This window comes from Anser brachyrhynchus, assembly GCF_964034855.1.
Source record: "Anser brachyrhynchus genome assembly, chromosome: 9".
Classification (NCBI taxonomy): Eukaryota; Metazoa; Chordata; class Aves; order Anseriformes; family Anatidae; genus Anser; species Anser brachyrhynchus.
Genome location: NC_137703.1, coordinates 18457007 through 18477824, shown reverse-complemented (window position 1 = coordinate 18477824; position 20818 = coordinate 18457007). Strand labels below are relative to the sequence as shown.

The window sequence follows — 20818 nt, the reverse complement described above, 5'->3', positions numbered from 1 at the left end:
AGACTCTGAGCACGCAGCTCAGAGAGGGAGAGCCTCTCATGAGCCTATCCCCTCAGACCCACACTGCGTCCCAGCTGTGGGGCTGGGAGCCACAGGCTCTGCAGGCACCACAGCTGCTCTTCCTGGAAGACTTCGTACACAAACTTAGAGTCACAGAATGTCCCAAGTTGGAACGGACCCACAAGGATCATCGAGTCCAACTCCTGGCACCACAGAGGACCACCCAAAAATCAGATCTTGTGTCTGAGAGTGTTGTCCAACACTTCTTGAACTCTGTCAGACTCGGTGCCATGCCCACTGCCCTGGGGAGCTTGTCCCAGTGCCCGACCACCCTCTGGCTGCAGAACCTTTCCCTAACACCCAGCCTGACCCTCCCCTGTCCCAGCTCCATGCCGTTCCCTCGGGTCCTGTCGCTGTCCCCAGAGAGCAGAGCTCAGCGCCTGCCTCTCCGCTCCCCTCGTGAGGGAGCTGCAGGCCGCCATGAGGCCTCCCCTCGGCCTGCTCTGCTCTGGGCTGAACAAACCAAGGGACCTCTGCCACTCGTCACCTGTCTTCCACTCTAGACCCTGCACCATCTTTAACAAGATGGCAAATACTACAGCTATGAAATGATCCACTGTTCTCAAAGGCAATGAAATGTCTGCTTGTCATAACAGTTTGATTTGTACAAGAGTGAAAGAAATCAGGTACTGATGCATATGGATAATTAATTTTTCATACACCTTAGTTGAAGCCTCAAACAAATCGAACAACGAGGACAAATAATTATATTCCAAAATACCGACTGGGACTGCATAATGAGATTAATATGAATTTCAGTTGTGCTAGACACTGAAAATCAATGTTTCTTAACTGTATTTCACAAATCCCTCTTCAAAATATCCCACCCCAGGCTTGCTGTAAAGCATTGGTCAAAGCGCAAGCACAATAATGCAATCTAAACAGACAATCTCACCCTATCACATACTCCCTATCATAGAATCATAGAATATCCCGAGTTGGAAGGGACCCACAAGGATCATCGAGTACAACTCCTGGTACCACACAGGTCCACCAAAAAAATCAGACCATATAACTAAGAGCACAGTCTAAACACCTCTTAAACGCTGACAGACTCGGTGCCGTGATTATGTCCCTGGGGAGCCTGTTCCAGTGTGCAACAACACTCTCAGTGAAGAACCTTTTCACAGAATCACAGAATCATCTAGGTTGGAAGAGACCTCCAAGATCACCCAGTCCAACCTCTGACCTAACACTAACAGGTCCCCCACTAAACCATATCACTAAGCGCTACATCTATACGTCTTTTAAAGACCTCCAGGGGTGGTGACTCAACCACTTCCCTGAGCAGCCCATTCCAATGCCTAACAACCCTTTCAGTAAAGAAGTTCTTCCTAACATCCAACCTAAACCTTCCCTGGCGCAACTTCAGCCCATTCCCCCTCGTCCTGTCACCAGGCACGTGGGAGAACAGACCAACCCCCACCTCGCTACAGCCTCCTTTAAGGTACCTACAGAGAGCGATGAGGTCGCCCCTGAGCCTCCTCTTCTCCAGGCTGAACAACCCCAGCTCCCTCAGCCGCTCCTCGTAAGACTTGTTCTCCAGACCCCTCACCAGCTTCGTTGCCCTTCTCTGGACTCTCTCGAGCACCTCCATGTCCTTCCTGTAGCGAGGGGCCCAAAACTGAACACAGTACTCGAGGTGCGGCCTCACCAGAGCCGAGTACAGGGGGACAATCACTTCCCTAGACCTGCTGGCCACACTGCTTCTTATACAGGCCAGGATGCTGTTGGCCTTCTTGGCCACCTGAGCACACTGCTGGCTCATATTCAGCCGACTATCAACCAACACTCCCAGGTCCTTCTCTGCCAGGCAGCTTTCCAACCACTCATCTCCCAGCCTGTAGCGCTGCTTGGGGTTGTTGTGCCCCAAGTGCAGGACCCCGCACTTGGCCTTGTTGAACCTCATACAGTTGGCCTCAGCCCATCGGTCCAGCCTATCCATATTCTCCTGCAGGTTCTCCTTTCCTTATATCCAGCCTGAAACTCCTGTCGCAGCTTGACACCATTCCCTCAGGTCTCATCACTGGTCACTAAAGAGAGCAGTGCAAGATTTGAAACTCTCTTCTTGCCTTACACTACAGCCTGCAAACACAGAGTGGCAGCGCGGAAGCGAGAAGGAGCATGGAAGCAGTCTCCCCGCAGTGCAGGCCCAGGCAGCTTGCCCGCAGCAGGCCTGGCCCAGCCACCTCCACCTGCCCCATGGCTGCCGCTGCCTCAGAAGGTGCTGCTCAGTCAGTCCTAAACCCAGAAAGTCTGAACGGGATCAAAACCCCTTTGACATATCTGCCTAGGCCTGATGAATGCCATTTCATCTCATTTCCATAAGATTAGTATCTTGCTCTGTAAATGACTTTTCAACACAAAAAAAACAGTTTCGACCAACAACGTGTAGTGCTGCAGATAACTAACATGAAAAATGCCATGCAATGCAGGCACTAAATAAAAAAAAATAATCGTTTTTTCCACTCAGATGCTTTCTAATATTGCTTATGCTTTTTTTTTTGTGAGATATGGTGTTCATAATAAATAATTTAAAGACTTAATGTTCACCAGGTCCTTTGTCATTGGCAGTTTTTGAATTGCCAAATGAAAATATTTTGGGTTTTGGTGTTCTGTATAAAGATCATATATTTGTCAACAATTTTATAACTCTAGCACTACCTACCCCGTGAATATCATCAGCATCAGATCCTCTTCAAAAGCCTACTATATATTAAAAACCAAACTAAACAAAACAAAAAAACGCCAACCTGATGATTCTCTTTTTCTCTTTATTATAGCAGCACTATTCGTGCTGCTATCATTAAGGGTCTGTCAGTGCTTTTATTAGAAACCACTACTCCAGGGGTTTATAACTCAGCAGAAAAATTCACTCCAGAATGAAACTTGTCACGCAAGGGAGCTCTTATTTAAGTCCAAATGTCAGAAAACTATATTTATACATTTTTGAAGTTGTTTTAAAGCACTTTCAACTGTTCAGGCAATTGGACTATATCACTGACTGATAACTTGAGCTCTAGCATCGCAAAAGGAGCTTGCTGAGCATGACATTCAGAAATCACTTCCTGAAGTTTGTAGCTACCCCGCATGCAACCGCAAGGCCAGACTCTGTACGAGGTCCATTTTTATGGCATGCCTTAATACAGGCAGTATATTACCAGCAGTACTTAAATCTCTTGCCACCTTCAGTTTGTCTAATCAGAGCTAAAACAAAGCCTTCATATCATTTGGGTTGTACCAAAGATGACCATTCAACACGACTTCACGTTGCTGAGAATTTCAGAGTCTCTTAGGGAACTCAGCATTAAGGTCCTACTGCATTTCAGCGCATGCCCCTGCAGATGCCAAACTTTTTTGATCCTCTGTAACCCCTAGCCTAAGCTATCCAAATAAATATTGTCAGTGTTACAGAAACTGTGACTAGATCTTACCTGACCTTGAGAAATTCCATTGTTGCTTTAATTTTAACTAAGTGCAACAAATAAGAAGCTATATATATATTTTGGAACAATAGTAAAATCAGTAGTAACTGTGTCACTTGGGACAGCCTGTGGAATGAAAACTTCTGTAACTGGGTGGCCAACCTCTGATCTGTAACGTACATGCAGCTTTCAAGCTGTGTAAATAACAATTCTCTCAGTGGTATACTCCACAGCTCTGTGTTCTTCCTTGATGTGGCTCTGGTGTACCACATCCTGTGATGAGGAGGGAACATGATGTTTGGCTGAGGTCCAGCACTCAATCTGGAGTACATACAATGCTCCCAGCATCAGCTAAACCCCCAAACCACTTGCACCTCCTCTGCAGCCCCTGCTGCCTAGCAGTCTGCAAAGGATGATGGAGCAAGGAATCACTGCAGGCAAAAGAGACTGCAGCGCTGCGAACGTGCAAGTCATTGCCCACAGTGCAGAGAGCAGATCTGACTCCCAGGCCAAGTCTGGAAACTGCTATACCCTGCTAAAGCTAACACTAACGCTGGCGTGCTTGGAGCTCAGTGATGTCAGGGTAACAAAGAAAGAGGGTAAAAGAACAGGAAATACAGCAGGAAGAGAGACAGGGATTGACTGGGGATTTGTGAGTGTAGAGATACAGAAGCAAAGGCAGTTTTCAGAAAACAAGGAGTAAAGAAAGATCTCTAAGTAAAAAAACAGGAAAATCAGGATGGCCCCCTTGCTTGGGAAAATTTAGGGGTGGGTTAAGGGGGAGACTCCTTACTGTACTGCAGTTTTGGAATGTGGCTTCTCTATTACTGAAGTTTGGTCATCCTGTATTGTATAGGACAGACTGTAGACAGAAAGTTAAGACGTCACTGGACAGAACAGTCACATAAGAAAAAGAATGACAGGGAATTAAATACTCACGCAAATCCTGAGCAACAGTCAGAGAGGCATGTAACTTTCACAAACAAAAGCTTAATAGCTCTGTAACTCTACTGAGAAATTTCAATATTAAAACTGCAAGTTACACCCCCCTAACCTTCACTCTGAAGACAGCGGGCTGCAGTTGACAAAATCTTTAGACAGCTCCCATTTTGTGTAATGACATCTATTGGATAAGCTCACACTGCACACTAAGCTCTGTATTATCCCTACTGTGCTTTATGCAAGTGAATCACTCCAGTTGGACTTCTAGAACACAGGCTGAAAATATGGAACAACCATGCCAGTTCAACTGAGGTCAGTTTTTGGAGGGTAATAGGACAGAATCAGGGGAAAATCTGCTTTTTAAAATACGCCTGATTTTAAAACGTGGCTGATGATATTCGTTTATACAAATCCTCCAGAAAAGCTTTTTGCTCTTTTCAAGAACATCAGTTAATACAGTTGCACCACCTGTGACAATTAATTCTCTTTATTGCTCATTGGACTAAAATCTGATCATTTTCAGTGGAAGGAAACTTTTAGCAAATGATCCTGCAATTCCTGATTTGTGTTTGACCAAGATTGTTTCTTATGTGGCTGTAATCTACAGTAACTGTTGTCTGACAAAAGCCTTTTAAGAGAAATTGCTCCTATTACAGCAGTAATAAAATCAGCTTAGAAGATGAAGAGGCTGACTTTATGGGTTCATCCTTCACACCCCCCACCCCACCTTAGGTGAGATTTCCATTGTTTATCATACTTTGTAACAGATTAAAATATTCAAAATGATCAGAGGTTTTCATGCCAACAACTACAGAATCAGGCAAAATTGTCTGAAATCAGACAAGAAGGCTGAAGAAGCAGCCTTGAACAAATTGGCTTAGGGATATAACAACACCCCAAACATACAAGATGAGAAAGCTGGAAGCAGCATTTACCTGAGGGAACATTGGTAAGTGAAACATTCATTTTTAAAATCAGACCTAGCAAATAATTCAGGAGAAGCAAGCTTTTCAGCAGCTTTTATTTATGTCCTTACTTCTTTAACACAGACTAAAACATGGCTTGAAGGCCAGTACCCCAGAGCACGAGCACTACCAGCTGAGAACAGACAGGGATCCTGTGATCCAAACTGGCCACATTCAGGGGAATGGACTCCAGAGCATCACTGGGATGTCAGGAGTTGTTTCTGGCTGAACTGTGTATTTGTACATTACTAAATGTCATTTAAATTATTGACATTCATCTTATTGGTAAATGGGCTGGGCCTCATAACACTGATTGTCATCATTGTGATACCTCTGTCATTGCCCACCAGTTTAGCTTTTCAGTAATTTCCACATGCATACTCATAGGAGGCTTATGAGCATGTTTAAAGCCCTCCCATTTCTTCATAGAGCCACTTTTGTGGCCTTCTTGTTCCAGCATTTCCACCAAAAGAAAAGCATAGATGTGTTTTTCTCACTGCTAAGGCACATTCATACAGCACCTACTACTACATGGTAGAATTTGCACCAGAGCATGCAAAATGCCTTCTGGGCAGGCGGACAGTTTTCCTGAGGCTCTAGAATAGCATAGGCAGAAGACCAAGCCCATACAGATAAAACAATCTGGAACAAAGTGCTGTCCTTGAGCCCAACCAAACCTTTAAAAGAATTAAAAGCTTATATCATGAAGAAATTAAGCATATGTTAATAGCAAAATATGTTAATGCTCAAAACTCACACTGGTTTAGTTGCTGGATTTAACAGGATTGATTTTAGTACGTACTTAAATATTTTACTGAACTTGGAATTTTACACATCTTATGTAGCATAAAAAGGTTTTAGAAATGAGGCAGGGACACACAGTAGCTACCAGTTCTGATACTTTTACCTACTGATTTGGAATTTACCAAAATAGGCTTCGGAACCCTAAATCCGCTCTGACTTCCACTGAAAATTCAACTCTTAATGAACTCAGCTGGCCAACTCACCACCTTGTCCATGACTTCCATAATCAAGAGCCTGGAAAATGAAAACATTCTAGAGATCTTCCATCTTCCTACAACTCTACAAATCTGTCTGTGGGCAGTATACAAACAAATCTAACAAAAAAGCTCATTCTTGTAACATTCTGAAACAACTACTTTGCAGCAAACTCTACAGATTAAGAACAAGTCTCAGATAACCATTCAAACCCACTGTGTCTTTACTGTAACAACTAAATTTTCTGAAAATTATCCATACTAACTGGTTTAAGCCTTTTCAACAGCCAAACTGTCATATATCTAACTATATGGGTAAATATGTGAAAATCTGTCTTCTAACCCATAAAGTAGCTCTGAGACCTTACAACAGTGACATGCAATTAACTGTACCTGTCCCATAAGTAGAACAAAAGCTTCTCAGGAGTCCACTTAAGGAGAATCTGTCCTGCAGTGAACTTTCCCACCACACCAATTCAACTCCTCCTTGTAAACAGTAGTGCTGCTGATTTCCTGTTTTGGGTACCTTAAAGCAATAGAATAAAAAGGAGCAGAATTAAAATCCATGCAAGCTTTCACTGTCACAGGTCTCAGAGGGTACAGATATTTCTCTGTAACTCTTGTGCACGGACTCCCTGGCAGCAGCAACAGCTGGTGCACTTCCCTGACCTGCTGACACTGGAACTGGCCCTACCTGATCAGGTCACTTTCGTCAGACCCTTTGCTTGTGGTTTAGGCTCTTAATTCACTGGTGTCTGTGGCTCTGTCTCAACAAGGGAGAGTACTTTTTTTTTTTCTTTTTTACTAAACTCGTGATAGGAAAAAGTTAGCTAAGGAACTCCACTGATACTTAACTACTCACCCTGTCTTGTCGGCAATGTTCTCCTGGACTTCATATCCCTTTAGCCCTTCCCTGATCTGGATTTGTGGTTTGGAAGAATGTAAAATGTACGTTAGGCTGCCAACAGTGAGCAATTTCAACAGGCGCACAAAACATTCTTGTTCTGGAGCAGAGAGAAATCCCCCGGCACTCACCAGTCCTAATTCAGACAAAACTCCCTTTCACATCACTGGGAAGACAGCCAGATGAAAGGCTGAACAGTGAAATCCACTCCCAGGGTGGTTAATGTCTCAGGGGAGCTTGTCCATCACTGTTTGTGATTTCCCTGGGCTCTGGATAAGTTCCTCAATGCATTGAAACAACTGCAGTTCCGCACATCATGCAATAGCTCTTTTCATGGCAAGCCAAAAAGGAAAAGCAAGAACAGGCAACAAACTTAAGAGTACCTCACCAAAGTCCACTTGGCTACAGCCCAAGCTCCTTCCACACTCCAGAGTGCGATGAACATGCCTGTGAATGCTGGCTTCTGCTGCATTAAAAGTTAAAGAAATTGGGAGTGATGCCCAATTAGCCGTTATAAGTCCGGTCAGGGTACTGAACTATCACACTTACGGATTCACAAATAACATAATACACCCTCACTCTAGTCACGTTCCGTGAACTACCACGGCCACACTTAAAGAGTTTGGTTGTGTTCAATGAGAACTACCACGGCTAGGTTCAATGCAATCTAGTGCAATGTATTACAGCAACAGGTACACAGGTTCTTTGGATTGCCAGTGATAAATTCACTGTCTGCAAAGCACATTCAAATACCAAAAGTATGAGTAACACTGCCTGGCTATAAATGCATTAAAAGGTATAAAGCAACACTGTGGAGATTTCTAAGTTTCCGGGGGGGCACTTGGCATAACCAAGTGGTCAAATCTTACCCCGTGGCATCCCAAGGGGGGTGGGGGTGGGGGGGTGGAAGAGAGGCTCAGCCCATTAACTGATCCCAGAAGTCAGAAGGTGTCCTTCATGATGGCATCTTCCCTAACATCCCCTCTCTCTTAAGCCAATTTATATTATTTTCTATCTTTTAGGTGGAGCTTGAGTGACTGTAGTCAGGCATATCTTGGTTACAATTGGTAAAAGTTTTCTCGCTTTCGTTTAGAGGGGTGGTCAACACCTTGGGGATGGGTAGTTTTTGGGATGGAGGTGTGTTTTGGTATTATAATGATATTATAATGAGCAGAAGTTCAGTAGAGTAGAGCGTTTTGTCAAAAACATGACAGGTCATTGGCTCGGGGTAGCAAATGTGCAGCTTATTGGTCTCGGTGTGCACAAGAACAGTCGAGTCCCCATCTTGTCACAGAGCCTAGCTGCGGTGTCTCCACTCCGCTCCACACTCCGTGCTGTTCCTCTTAGAGCCAGCACACCAAGTTCCCCCAGAGTGGTCAACATCTAAGGCTGGAGGCCTAGGGAACTTCTATGGAATGTAGCTACGCTCCACTCTATAAGCTTCTTCAATGTTGTGTACCTTTTCTTAAAAAGGTGAATATAAGCTTAACTTCTAAGTCACCTCAGGCAATTATTCCACAGCTTCTAAGTTGCTATGAGCATCCAGAAAACTCCAATCTCTCTCTTCTGCTTAGATTTTTTTTTTCCATTTTTTAAAAATATGCCACCCTAATCCATTTAATATACATGTGTATGTGTATAAATATGGTTAAAGAAAACCCACATATTTATCATACCTAAAGTACAGAGGCATTCAATAACTTGCAATTCTTCCTCCAAAAATATTCAAAGAGAAAAATATTCTCTGAGACATCCTTTATCAAACTGGAATTCACTACTTGCTTTGCTCTGTGATCCCCACTACAAGTGTCCTCCTGCTACAATTGCTTCCCTAGCCAATGGAAATACAAACTAGTTTTGAGTTACTTACTGAGAAAAATATTACCTAAGTTAAGAAACTGCATCCTGATATGTACTGAAAAGCTGAATACACTAAAACATCAAGTTCCTGAAGCTACTCTTACTAAATATTTTCAGTAAAACAAAACTATCTGAGAGGAAAGTCCAAGAGCATCAGGGAAGACCTGCTATGCTATGTGACTCTACAGAATGTGCTTTGAACTGACAGGAAAGAGTCTATTAGGCAACATTGTTACGCTACTAGGTTCTTCTCCATTTCAAAGATATCCCAAGGTGCTTTTCCAAAATCTACGCTCATCATCACAACGACACAGGTTAATCAAGATATCTCACTGTGGGAAACTTACAAGATTTTTTAAAAGTATATTCAACTGATGATCTTTTCTTTCTTGTCTATGTTCCTCACATGTTCCACCACCACTCATCAGAACAACATTTTTTCTTGTACACATGGTTAGCAGTTTTCAGAGTTAGCTGCCTAGGAATCTTTAACCATGGAGCACACCTGAAAGATTCATGAAAAATATTACAGTTTTAACCATTTTTCTTCTCCCTCATCCAACCCCAAAGATGATTGTTTATGAATAAATTTAATATACTCCATGTTGTTCTTATGGGAACACCAGTTGAAAACTGGTAATTTCAGCTAACAACTCAATTTTGGATCAGAACTTTGATTTTATTTCTCACTCTGATGAACCTTCAGAGTCCAACAGATGAGCTGATATAACCAGTTTTCCCTGAAACTGCCTTGGGGGTGAGATTTGCAGGATTTTCATTACAGGAACCTGCACTCATGGCAGCGCGAGACCCTTGAAATTAGAACTCCACCTGAAAAGCTCCACTAAGTTCCTCTCCACTAAGCAGCTTGGAGTCTGCTATAAAATTCACCAGAGAAATGAGAAGTCCACAGGGGAAGTTTTTATTCATAGAATATCTGCATTGAACCAATTGCATTGTTCTCCAACTAATGGAGTAATAGCCTTAGTAATCACAGGGAGGGTCTTTTACAATTTAAGCAGTAGAATTCTAATAGGGAAGTAGTTAGGACTATTGCCCTTCAAATATTTAGCATTTCAGTATTCTGTCACACTTACCAAGTTATTGTTTAAAGTCATTAATGGAAAACTCTACCTACCTTTCAAATTCACTTTCACTGCTAAAATCAAGTATAGATTCTAGGGTGAGAGAAGGGATTTGCACAGGTTTTATGTTTAATTACTCTAAAAGGCAAATCAGAAAACCCTGGGAGATCATTAACTCTTTTTTTTTCCCCACAGAGAAACTTTTTGGTGCCCAAATACGAACCTAGGGTCCCCCTGTGATGAAGGATGCACGTGGTCAGTATTCTGACAGTGCTTCTAATGCTACTACAGTAGACAATTTAATACCTGATCTTTCACAGCTCTCCATAGAATACAAAAAAAAAAAAAACATGCAAGACAATGCAGAAATTGAAAAGACTTAAAATATTCAGTATATTCATACCAAAACACATTTCCCCTCTCTCTGCTAATCAACAGTAACAACAGAGGTGAGCACATTGGCCTGGGCTGGACTACATCAATCATTGCCTTATTAGCATTTAGAAAGAAAGGATGAGGTCAAATTCAAAGAACATAAATAACAAAGGAGGAATATTATAAAAAAATAAGCAGAAGTACAGCGAGAAGCTCACAAGCCACTAGACACAGAGCTCCTTCTTCAGGCCCAGTCCCTCAGATTCACTGAAAGGGAGCCCCTCTGACTGAGGAAGCGGCTAATGGAGCCTACTGAGCTATGTTCAGCTTTGATGAATCCCATTAAATTGAACTAAGTTCTCCCAGGAAGGGATGTGATAAACATATTTGTGCTTTGTTAAATGTAAAGTACAGTTTCATAATGGCTAAAGTACTTGGTCCATCATTCATGCATCACAATTCTGACCCGTACAAACATGTAGAAGTCTAATAACAAACCACATGATATCAATAGCTTCTGGTTGATAAAGTCAGGGCCACCAAGCATATAAATAGTTTTAGAGAAACCATCCCCATTTCACTACAGGTGTTCCGAGGGCCAAGCTCTCCACCCCGTTATGTGAGTATTACTGCATTTGACTTCAACAGCTACAGACAATATAAAATTAATGGCACTGCAAGATCCAGGGAATCACTTGGGCTCCTCTCAGAGAAGCATTTGGTTCTGATACTAATTTGCTTATACAATGGTAAAGCTTTTGAAGTGAATCAAAATGCCATCAGATTCTTACCTGCACAAATTAAAAAGCTCACAGATTCTTAGATACACAGTCTTCCTGTTTTACTTTCTTTAAATAAGAGGTTTAAGGCAGTACTTGGAAAACTTGAGGTCCGGTGCTAGAGGTCCCATACCTACATTACTGTGTGACAGGCACTAACAGACCCTGCTCTTGTTGTAACCCTATTTCTGCTGTGAATTCATACAGGTTAATCTGAGGTCACTGCCACATATGTCCGACTATTTTCTGAAGATTTTCCTGTAAAAGTTATTGACACTTACTTTATGGGTTAAGAAAGTACAGGAGGTCCTTCAAGGACATAGCATTAAAATCTCTCCTAATCACCTCACAGCAAGTGTGCCCAGAATAATGAAACACTTAAAACTTTCCTTAAAAAAAAGGCCAAAATAAAGAAAACATTCTGAAGGGCAGCTTCTAACAAAATATGAGAATGAACTAGGTCCTCATACGCGTTTTTACCACCCTCATTATAAGACAGCAATCAAATCCTCTGCCATCATGCAGCATAATTACAACACAACAGCCAATGCTTATTTTGTCACAGGAGAACATGCAGACAATTCTCTAGTAGCAGGCATACAGAGCCATAAATTAATGCCACAAATTAAAATCAAAAATCAAAATGAGAGTATTTAGAGAATTCAAGCAACTGCTCTGAAGGAATCAAATCCTCGCCTAGCCTTCTTAAGTATCCCAAGCTATAAGCCTTAGTTTTTGTTGTTGTTGTTTTTAATTAAAAAAAAAAAAAAAGCTACATTGCAGCAGCCAGGAAGCCCTCTACAAGCAAAACCAAACGGAGAAATGAGTTCTGTAGACAACTGATCTCCACCGAATGTGCAATGACAAGATGGATAGTCAGTGCCAGTTTCATTCTTTTATCTCACAAATGAAATGGGCTCAACCAGAAACTGGACGTTAACTATAAGCTAGCCATTGCCGAGCCAAACAGAGGCTACTATGACATGATGCACGAAGCATATGACTCTGCCTCTGCAGATGCTCACATTTGACATCTATGGACCTTAAGTAGAAAGAAACACATATGCAAGCTTTACAAAGCCACTCTAAGAGGCCTAGTAAGAAATAGCTTTTTTCCAACAAATCTTCCTGAGATACTGGAAATAAACTTACTTGAAACATTAATTTTTAGGAAAAAACAGAGACAGTTGCAGACAGTCATATTCAACAACTTCCACCCTTGGCTTAACAGCGAGACTGCTAGGGTTTACTGAAGCCCTAGTGTTACTGAAGCTCAGAGACAAGAGATGTAGAATCGCCAACTCTGCAGTTGTGTAATTACCATTATTCTGGAGAAAAACGAGATAGCAGTTTTTGCTGGGCAAGCCACTGGTTTAAATCTTTTGATAAAAACTGTGTTTTGCTTGTACAATGCATCTTAGTTCAGATGTTTGTGTCAAGGAAAAAAAACACAGCTTGTTTTTAGATAATATGTAAGTTTACTAAAGAGCTGTTTGAAAAAACTGATTTTTACTTGTAAAGTAGTATGGGAAAAATACATCAGTGAATGAAAACAGGAAAAGTATGGAATTCCATTATGACACTTTTACAGTCATTCAAACTACAGCTGCACTGATTAATATTTATGATCAGATTATCTTTCCCCTCCAAAACAGTATATTTCATAATAACTCCAGAAGACAGTATGCAGATACCATATGCTCCTGTGAACATCTGCAGCCCACAGCCATCTATGTCAGAAGCACTGAACGTCAGTATGAGATTGCCCAGGAGTTTCCATCTGATCTGTTGCCTGAGGGACTGAAAGAGCAATAATAATAAAGGAAACTGTGAGTGTTGTTTAATGTTTTCCAATGGATCATGCACATTAGAAACAGTAATTAATGATTCAGTTTATAATGCTTCAGGGAATTACTGTCCAACAAAATAATGTAAGTAATTTAAATTTGCAATAAAGTTTAAGTGTGCAGGCATTTCATGGCAGCATACAGCACTGATTTGCCAGCGGAAAAAAAAAGGAAAAAAAAGTTATTACAGCCACAGCCAGATAATCCATAGAAAAAGCCATATCAACCCTTTAAGTGATTTGATTATACTCTCTTACCATGCAACAGTCCTCAAAGGCATATTCAAAACCAAATACACCTCACTAAAAGACCACAGGAGCAAAAATGCAGCACAGAATTACAAATAATTTTTTCCTCTTTTAAGATGTAATATTTTGGAGGAGAGGACTGCAATATCTCCTGATACTTACAATTATTTACCATTTTCATTATTTTATTTTTAAAAATGTCCTGCATCACTTAAACCATGGCACTATAAGATGTTAAAAATCAGATCTATGAAATAACAAACTTCCTATGGCCACTTCCTATAAAGGCAAGAATACTTTAGAGCTGCAAGGGAAAAAAAAAAAAGTACCTCTCTGTCTGCAGTCCTGTAAGTCTTAATCTTTCCCTCCTAGAAATGCTTGCACAGATAATATTCTACAGCATGCCTTGCAAATCAATACATCTGGGCTTCCTCAAAGCCAGAGAATAAACGAACTCTGGAAGAAAAGACCTTAGATAGACCTTCTCTACCAAGGCAGAACTAACTCAGTTTTCTTCAAGTCACAGTATCTGCCAGCTATTAAGTTGAAGAGAGGTCAAATGCAGGTACCAGCCCTTCCTCAGACGTGGTCTTTGCCTTAGCAGGTCAAACACTCCCTCATGGATTGCACTTTTACTGATAGGAAGCACCCAGAGATTTCAGATCGTGCCAGGGCTTTGCTCTCTGGTAGTGAATTCCCAAGCCCCATCTTCCGGAGCGTTCAGTCTCCCGAGACACAGGCCCACGGCGTGCTGTGCTCTCAGGTAAGGCGGGTAAAGCCTGCATTCAGAAAAGATGTTCCTCTTTGTAAGCAGGAGGAAGACTCTGCCTGTTAAGATACTAACGTTACAGGGATTGTTCATCTATTTTACACCACGGAAACTCAGCCATATGTAAGTAGAACATAACTACTATTGCCTACAATAGCCGCCAATGGGCAGGAGATGAAGAATATAACATTTTGCAGGAAGGACACAAGGGTTCGTGAGAGGTTGGTTACTATGGAAACACCCAAGTATGGTCAAGAGGGCATTAGGGCTTCTCCCTCCCGAAAGCTGGCCCAGCCGAGGTGCATTTACACTAATACACGCAGTATGGGTAACAAACAGGAGGAGCTGGATGCCACCGTGCTAGCAGGAAACTATAGTGTAGTTGCCAACACGGAAACCTGGTGGGATGATTCCCATGACTGGGGTGTGGCTGTTGATGGCTACAAATTGTTATTAGGAGACAGATTTTCACTCAGAGGGTGGCAAGGCACTGGGACAGGTTGCCCAGAGAGGTTGTGGATGCCCCATCCCTGGAGGCACTCAAGGCCAGGCTGGATGCGGCTCTGGGCAGCCTGCTCCTGTGGTTGACAACCCTGCCCAGAGCAGGGAGGTTGAAACGAAATGATCTTTAAGGTCCTTTTCAACCCAGGCCATTCTGTGATTCTATGAATATTTTAACTTTAATGGCACAAGGATATTTAGTCAATCAAGAAGTGTCTTGTATTAGTGTGAGACAGCACCAACACAAGGCTAACCTTATTACAGCTGTGTTAAATGATCCTTAGGGGCTCAGTTCTTGTTTTAAAAAGTGTCTACTAAGAGGGAGGGGGACTTGCTTCTCCTTCACTCTGGAGAAGGCAGCACTCCTCACTTCTTGGAGACCCCTATTTTAGTACGCAGAGGAAGTGTCTATTGGTGCTATCCTGTACGTTTAGTACCTTCTTCCTGAACTTGGATTAGCAAACCAGAGTGCAATTACTTGCCACGAATGCAACAAATTGACAGTTTAACTTTTCTGCCCCACATGTGCCTTGCTCTGCCTAGAAATCTGATGTTTTGATACACTCACAAACCACTGCAGAGGATCTTTTTTCTTTCTTGTGTGGATGAACAATCGTGAACATCCATCACAAAATTAAATAGTATGGGAGCTAATCAGGCATTACGATCATTCAGACAGTAGCAATTCATGTTTGTTTCATAAAAATCTATGCTTTATAAAGTATGTATATTTTTGTGCTTTATGTCTGCAACCAATATGCACATGAATTATTGATGTGCTATAAAATGAGCATATTTTTTGGGGGTGAAATGAACTACCTAAGGCATTTTCATATAAATGACTGCAATTTAACTTTCAAAAACATTTCATTTTTCAACACACCACTCACTTCAAATTGAAGTCTACATCGGATTTGGCCAAGCATGTCACAAGAAACTTCACACTTATAAAAGATTAACCCATGAGGATCCAGCATGCCATAAATATAAAAGCAGCCAGGCACACCAGGCAGATAACACTCGCCCTCCTTAATTTTTAACAAGTTTTTACATGAATAGCTCCAGAAAAGTGAAGCCAATTCCTGTAACAGTTGGATGGTCTGTTTAGCACATGTGTACATCACTGCTCTTCCATACCACTGCTCTAAGCTGAGCACTTACAAAACAGTCCACACACAGTGTCCATACACATTGCCCATGTGCTGTTAGTTACATGAAAGCAAGGGTGGCTTTAAACTGGGCTGAGGAGAGCAATTCCTCTAACTGTTCTGCTGCTCCCAGCACCAAACAGTTTATCTTGATTTGGAAGAAAGTAGTAGAATAACCTTACGTTCCTAAGAGACTGCCTTAGGTGACACATTCTTCCACCATTAATTGTCTCCATCCTGGTTCAGCAATACTGTTTCTTAAAGGAAGGGGAAGCCAATTTACTGTTTTTTTCTTTTCTCAAGAAAAAAAAAAATAATAATAATAAAAAGGACATCGACATTGTTAAAGACTATTGTATATGTATTATGAAGAGTCATGTTTGATACTAGGTAAATTAATTTCTTCAGCTGAAGGTTGGAGTGGGTATCTGATGAAATAGCGTCACAAACCACTTTCAAGAAAGACAGCACAACAGAAAAGAAGCCTCAATAAATAATTATGGATTTGTCTACGAAGAAGTACTGAAAATAGATGAAACCAAAAAATAGATGAATGCAAAATTCACACGGTAACCCTGCAGGTGAATGCTGTAATTCAGGGTTAAAATGAATCAAACCTAAAGGAGAATTGTATCTGCAATAGCAGAAGCTGGGCTCTCCAGTCTTAGAGGTTCTTGCCTCTTACTCCAAACCAAATGCAGGGCACTACGTGTGAGCCAGCATCCGTTCAAGAGGTCTATCCAACTCAACTAATTCACTTGAAGCTAATTCCAGCAAGAGGCTCCTCCCACCATCAGCAAACTGTAAGGGTGAATTGTCACAGAGTCTGGAGCTGGACATATCTGACAATCATTTTGAACTAGGAATCTCATTTTCTTAGATGCCTATGGGAAATCACAGCCTATTCCTTTGGGAAATAATTCACTTCGACATGGATTAGACAATGTGCACTATAAGATTAATTAGAAACAACAGCTCCAATCATCTGGTACATGCCAAGCCTTAACACGCTTCTCCCTGTATGAGTCAGACATTCAAATCCTCCCAATAAGCCATTCAGATAATAGTTGCTCCTTACACAATCAGCAATTTCCAATGTATTTACAGATATAAGGGGCCCAAATTACCTTGAATGCTTTCCTGAATTTAAAACTGAAACTGTAAAAACATGGCCTCACACAGCTGCTGCTTCTTTTCACTCTTAGTCCCTGCTGAGCTTCTTTGAACTGCATAAGGGCTTTAGCCATACATCCTTTAACATTCAGCCCTTCGAAACTGTCCCAAGACATACTGGTGCACAATTTGAAGTGGAAAATCAGCATCTCACACACAATTTTGCAATTATTCCACATCCCAACAGAAAAGAAGAAAGGGCTATACCTTCTGGGACATTCTATTCTCAGCTGCCAGACTCGAATAAGCTCCATTCAGGATCTGCCAATGTTTTCTTTTAGCAGAGATAATGAACATAAGGGTTTGACTGAAAACTCCATAAAATGCAGGAGAAAACCTGCTTCAACCTGGTATTACCATTTTGAGAAACCCATCGTTCTCTCCTTCTCTTGCTTGCTATAACTGGCAATTCAAGCTTGGTCTGTTGACACACTTGAATCAAATTTTCTTTGCAATCTACTAATTCCAGCCAAGTCTAGAAGCTGTCTGCATAGAACAATGACATCTGGTATAAATTTCTATAAAAGTACGCATTAATTGAGAATCTAATACATTTGCCCAAAATGAGTAAGATTCTCTAGATTCTCTTAAATTGCCTTTCTTTCTTTTCTTTTTGGGGGGGAACAGTTTTTCAAAAAATGATTTCAGACAGAGGTGCTGCAAACACCTTCACTTCACTCATTTAGTATTTTCTACAGATTCTTCTGCTTAATTTCTGCAGCAAGCTTCCTCATTCAGCAATCTGCTATTCCTGAGGATGCCATTCCTAAGATCCAAAGCTGTGATACATATGTGGTCACAGCTGTGTCAGACCGAAGCATTCTTTCGAAGTCTTAACCCACCCCTCTGGTAGAGGAAGCAAGCAAAGCTACAAAGACAAGAATTTACTTCAAGCAAGTTCCTGCCACGAGAATGAACAGGTAGGAAGCGCTTCAGCTTCCACAATTCATCTGGTTGGGAAAAAAAGGAAAAACTGAAAACTCATTTGGAAAGTCTAATTGTTAGAAAATTGAGCACAATTTAGTGGTTAAAAAAATGACAATATATAACGTATACTTCAAGAAATCATTCAGTAATAATGGTGATATAAAAGTTTTATATGCAGCTTAAACTGTCTGAAGAGTTCCTACATTATAAAAATCAATGTTCGGTGGATTTTCAGCAGATAAATTAATACTACTACTATTTACACAGGAAACTATTTCTTTCTTGCCCTTCAGCCTCCTACACAGAAGTCCTATGTATGTAAGCAATCTTTCTCCAACCAAAAACTATTAATGTTTTAAACAGGTGTTTTAAATGTTTTAAAGAGGTAAACATACAAATCTATGTAAGTTTCTAAAGCCTTTAAGGTTCCGCTTTCTGAAAGAATGTATACTCATAGTCGAGCTTTGAATTTAGAAGATTAAACAAAGTCATGGAAATTGTGATTCTATGATTAAAAATATGCAAAAATATCCATCTTCACTTGTCTGATTTCTACACATTAAATGAAAGGATCATAAAACGTGAACTGTGTCTGACAATGTTCATAGCCAAATAGACAACTTTGCACCAGCACGAAATACAATTAATTCCTTATCTGAAAAAGAAACCCCAAATTAGTCAGGAATATGCCAGTAAGCATCCCATTTGTGTGGAGACTAAATATTACCAAGTGAAAATAATTACTTTCAGAGGCTGAATAAAATACTTTTCTGTTTGCACCATCTCTTTTCTGCACACATTCAAAGAATCATCTCCTATTGCTACCTGGCCTTCACAGCCACAGGGGCAGGCATTATTTCAGGGGTGCGCACAGTGGTCAGTACAATTGCATTTGATTTAGTCAAGATCATAGTCACAAGTGCTGTGCAGATCATAATATATGAAATGTCTTTTATTTATTTATTTATTTAAAAAAGTTAAAGAAGACAATTCAGCACTGCAATTTATCTGCTCAGGAAAGACTAAAAGAGAAAGAAGTGGCTTTCATGATCTCCCCCACCCGAGGGGGGATTCAGGACACATACTGGCATTTCCCTACAAAAGACAGTGGTCTTCTAATTTACTGCTGCACAGCTCAGCAGAGCACAGAAGTCAAGGCTGTATGTACTTCTGGCAGAGGGCTGGTGATCATTCACGTAATCCTCAAAGGGTGACAAATCTGTAGATTTCCACTTGAAAAGGAAACAAACTGAGGAGTAATTGCTAAGTGATAGGTATGGAAATACTTTGATTTCTGCAGGTGAGAAAGGAGACATCAAGCATAGTGAAGGTAAAATAACCTTGTGTCTCACCAGTAACCAAGAAAGTCATGATGCTTCTGACTGAGGCTCACCTAAGGAACATGCACAACATCATTTGCCGGAAGGAGCCAAATTCACCCAAAAGGGGCGTGCTGAAAGCAGTCAAAACTCAGGGCTACAAAGGAGCTGAAAGCCCATTTAATTCCTCCTTTGTGTGTCAAGTTGAACCATCCTTTCTGAATGCTTCAATACTTTTAAAATCTGCTGTCTTACCAACAAAGCTTTCTCCTCTCATCCGTCAGACGTTACCTTCTCAAGGGAACCCGCACTGCAAATTGGCTCTTCAGTTCTGCTAAGGAGCCATAGGGATCCACACTACTTTCCTACTTTTAGCGATGCAAAAAACAAGGGCTCTTGCTGCTCTCAGCATGGATTTTGAGAGGGCTTCACAATGGGTCAGCGATGCGTTTAATTCAAAGTAGATAATGCCTCCCTACCACAGGAAAATAGAAATCACATGCTCAAAGGCAGCAGTTAACACGCTGCTCCTCCGAGCACTGAGCCGAGGCCTCTGTGGGGAGACAGCTATGTGCACGCAGGTAGCAGAGGGCTCTCTGCCAGCTCCTGCTGTAGGAAGGGGCATGGTGCAATGGATGAATTACCAGCCTGAAGTTTTCCTTTGGGCGACATTAAACGTGTATGGCATGTTTGGTCACCCTCACTGAGCAGAGCTCGATTTCCTGAAATTAATTCTCATGTAATTGAATGCAGCAGTTCTGATCAATAAAGGGAAGTTTTTATCTTAATCACTGGATAACTAATTCATAAAGACACTAGTATTCTGCCAGTAGTACTGATGGGCTGGTTAGCCTGATCATTGGTAATGCATGGTTAAAAAAAAAAAAAGGTAATTGAACAAAGCTCTTCCCCCATACCTTAAAACAAGCTGTTAAATAATTTCCATACATACCGTTGCACCAATGTACATCCAGATCCATTTGAAGATTGTGCAACTGGTCTAAGAAGTTTCCACACAGAGAAGAGCTCTCACGGTGACTATAGGATGAAATGTGTTACAATATGCGTAACTTCATCCAGCAATCTCTGATTTTAATAGGGTTTAGAGATTGCCACACAAATTGCTGTTTTAGGAGAGGATAAATGCAGTTACAGATACGTACTGTGAAATCGATAAGCATCGTGGCTGCAAAGGACACAATTGGTACAGTTACATTTGGCTGATTCACATTAGAAAAATAAAATAAATTCTTTCAAGAGTAACTATGTTAACTCGTGCTGGACTGGATATAAACTTTGTCAGAAGAAACAATATTGGCAACTTTGAAAAATCCCACAGAAATACTATAGTATACCCGTGTCTGCTTTAGACAAAGTCAGTACAGTTGAGTGAAGTGGTATCACACAAATCCAGTAATAATAGCAGAATTATAGTTTCAGAATAGCAAAATAAAGGTGCTGATTACTAACTTGTCTGGATAGGGGTTAATAGG

The 20818-nt window shown here is 41.2% G+C and overlaps 1 protein-coding gene across 1 annotated transcript in view; it reads right to left on the bottom strand.

Annotated features, from left to right (window-relative positions):
- LOC308200070 (uncharacterized protein) overlaps positions 1–20818 on the bottom strand; it is a 434369-nt gene that overhangs the window by 275454 nt on the left and 138097 nt on the right. The window contains exons 7-9 of the mRNA XM_080605164.1: positions 13088–13193; positions 7678–7760; positions 6784–6916 (exon numbers count right to left, since the gene is read on the bottom strand). Coding sequence (XP_080461290.1) covers positions 6784–6916; positions 7678–7760; positions 13088–13193 — 322 coding nt within the window. The remainder of the gene's footprint in view (positions 1–6783; positions 6917–7677; positions 7761–13087; positions 13194–20818) is intronic.